At 33.6% G+C, this 3,011-nt stretch overlaps 1 protein-coding gene across 1 annotated transcript; it reads right to left on the bottom strand.

Moving 5' to 3' along the window:
* Positions 1 to 1,756: 1,756 nt before the first annotated feature.
* LOC120195563 (zinc-finger homeodomain protein 1-like) lies at positions 1,757 to 2,596 on the bottom strand. Its single transcript, XM_039197551.1, has one exon. The coding sequence runs from the start codon at positions 2,480 to 2,482 to the stop codon at positions 1,796 to 1,798; it is 687 nt and encodes a 228-aa protein (XP_039053482.1). The 5' UTR covers positions 2,483 to 2,596; the 3' UTR covers positions 1,757 to 1,795.
* Positions 2,597 to 3,011: the final 415 nt, after the last annotated feature.

Raw genomic sequence — 3,011 nt, 5'->3', positions numbered from 1 at the left:
CAAAACATTTTGTTTTCCAGGAAGAGAGGAAAAATAGCAGTTGGTTGATGGATAATTATGATACTTAATGTTAATATAAAAATTTAAAATTAATCATGTCAATTTTAGATATGAGAAAAATTTAATTTAAATTTAAATTAATTTAATTTTAAAATAACGTTAATAAATAATTCAAATAATTCAAATTTAAGTAACTAATTTTAAACATAACTATTACGATATTATTAATGATATATATTTATAATCCAATTTTAATAATTAAATTAGAACAATTCATCTATGTAATTTTATATTTCAGATAATTTAAACTTTGTTGCGGCGTTGCGGAGTAATTTATAGCGTGTTGCGGTGTTACATAACGGTTTTTTACCGTAATTTAGTACTATGGGAGGAGGAGAAGGGGGTTAACGGGAGTTAAATGCCACATCAGCAAAAACTAATGGGAGGTAATGGTAGAGATCTTACGGAAAATGAATTAAAAAGTTTGATAATTGTATTTCAGGTTTCAAAAGTTGAGTGATCAAAATACAAGCGCTCTAAAAGTTTAGGCACTATTTATATACTTTACCCTAAATTTTAATACATTTACTATATTTGTGAAAATATTTTATATAAAAACATACTTATATAAATTTATTCAATGAATGATTGTAGTTGAAGGAATAAATGATTTATATATATATTTACTAATTTAGTGATCGATCATTAAATAGTGAAAGAATTAATAATAGCACAAAAAAGCCTCAACATTTTATTCTTTTAACTGTGGTCTTTAATGTTATCATGTTACGTCAATAAAAATATTGATTATCAATTGACTGTTAATTGTCTAAAGAGGGTTTATTTTAAAAAATCTTGAAACTTTATGGATCAAATTGCAAAATTTATTATTAAAAATGCAATTGAAAAATATTGATTATCAATATATATATATATATCATTTTCGCTTAGAAAACATTCTAAAAATCATAAAAACGATTCCTTATAATTATAATTATTTTTATTATATTTTAAGATAAGTTATGCAAAATTTTAAAAAATTCATGACTGCGACACCCACAGTGACCGCGATGACATCCGTTATGTCTGCAATCGCGATAAACGTTGCGCGACTAAAAATATGACCGCAAACGCTATTTAAATCCCTAAAGCCAACTACTGTGACAAAAAAAAGGCCTTACCAATTGTTGAAACAACAAGAAAAAAAGAAAACTACATTCATTTAAATGCCATAACGCCATCCATAATACCTCAAACTTTAAGCTCCACCACCCCCATTGATATCTCCTTCCTTTCTCAAACTTTTCTCGATCACATAAATCAATAGTAGCTGAGGATTTTAAGTAGAAAAAGACTGATATAAAAGAACATTAACTCTGAGTAAACTGCAGGGAGATACGCACGTAAAGGAAATCAAACAATCTTATGTTTATATATATGAGAGAGAGAGAGAGAGAGAGAGATAATTATGGATCTTCCATTTTCAGGCCACTTGCATTGCATTGCATGTCTCCACTCTGCCTCAAAACGCCATTATCTAAACATATTTCAATGTTAAAATAGAGATTTCGAAATGCAACAAAAAAGAAAATAGATTTAGAACTAAAATTCAAGTTCCCATTAACATTACATAATAACCTAATCTAAAATCAGATTTGACAATACTATTAATAATCCATCTCCAACATCATAATCACTATCAAAGTACCCCAGACATCAACCCTAATATATAAAATCCCCATAAAATTAGCCAATTTTTTTTGTTTCCTCTCTCAATAACACGAACAAGCTGTTTCTAGGGTTTCTTACCAAGAGTGTGCTTGTTATTATGCATCCAAACTTTCAAAACATGCCTTTTGACCCCCGTTTCGTTGCAGAAGTGTTGAACAATCTCTTCATCGTGTTTTTGAAGACGCCACCCTAACCTCTCAGCCAACGCCAACATCTCATCCTTTTGTTCCTGCGTGAACTTTGTTCTGAATCTCTTCCTTGAGCTCCCTTGGTTGGAAACATCCTCTTGATCTTCCCTGCTGTGTCCTCCTGAGATTGACGGTAAAGCTAATGGCCTTTGATGTCCAGCGACGTGGAGGTAACCTGTTGGTGCTCTAAAGTAAGGCGTGAATTGCGGAGGCTGGTGGTGGAGGTGGTGCTGGGGGAAGTAGAGGTCCGTGGTGGGAAGCTCCGATTCCTTACGGTGGAAGTTACGATGACAGTTACAAGCAGCGCATTTGAGAGCGTCGAGGGTTCCTTCAGTTCCAGCCGGCATGAACTCACCGCAACCATCGACAGCCTGACCACAGATCCCCACGGCATGGTTTTTCAAGCACTCCCTATAACTAGGCTTCCTCTGCTGTTGACCGGCTGAAGTTACTGAACCCGGTTCAACACCTGACGTTCTGACTCTAGATGAGTTACCCAGCGAGTCGTAACTCGGGGCCAAACCCATCTCCTCTTCTTGCTCTTCTTGATCCTCAAACTCCATTTCCCCTTCCCAAAAGAATAATTATATTTTTTAATAAAAAAATTGAAACATTTTTCCTGATTAATAGAGAAGAAGACGAAGACAAGAGGAGTAAGAGAGAGTGGACATAGTTTTCTTTTTGTGGGTGATGTTCCTCTCTTTCTGTCTGTCTATCTGCAAAATGATTTTTCTTTTTTTGGATTTTGGTTTCAATGGGGCGTTCGATCCTTCTTCATATAAGACTTCCCCGTTCCTCTGAAATAAAAAAAAAAAAAAAAAAAAAGTTTGCCTATTACTTTTATCTCTATTTATTTTTACCGCACTGTGAATATAAATTTACCTTTTTGTTTCCACTGTGGAGTCAATAAGAGTGGCTACAGTGAAAATAGCAGGGGTTGTCCACTATTGGCTACAGGCCGCAGGGCAAAATGGATTCCAACCTATCCCGCGCCAAACCACGCACCTCACTTCAGGATGAAATTTTGGGTTTATATTGTGATATTACTAGTAATAAAGTATTATTTTTTTATATATTTTTTAACAAAATAAG

This window comes from Hibiscus syriacus, unplaced genomic scaffold (assembly GCF_006381635.1).
Source record: "Hibiscus syriacus cultivar Baekdansim isolate YM2019G1 unplaced genomic scaffold, ASM638163v2 tig00117016_pilon, whole genome shotgun sequence".
In the NCBI taxonomy this organism is placed as follows: Eukaryota; Viridiplantae; Streptophyta; class Magnoliopsida; order Malvales; family Malvaceae; genus Hibiscus; species Hibiscus syriacus.
Note: the sequence above shows the minus strand (reverse complement) of the source record. Positions and strands in the feature narration are given on the sequence as shown.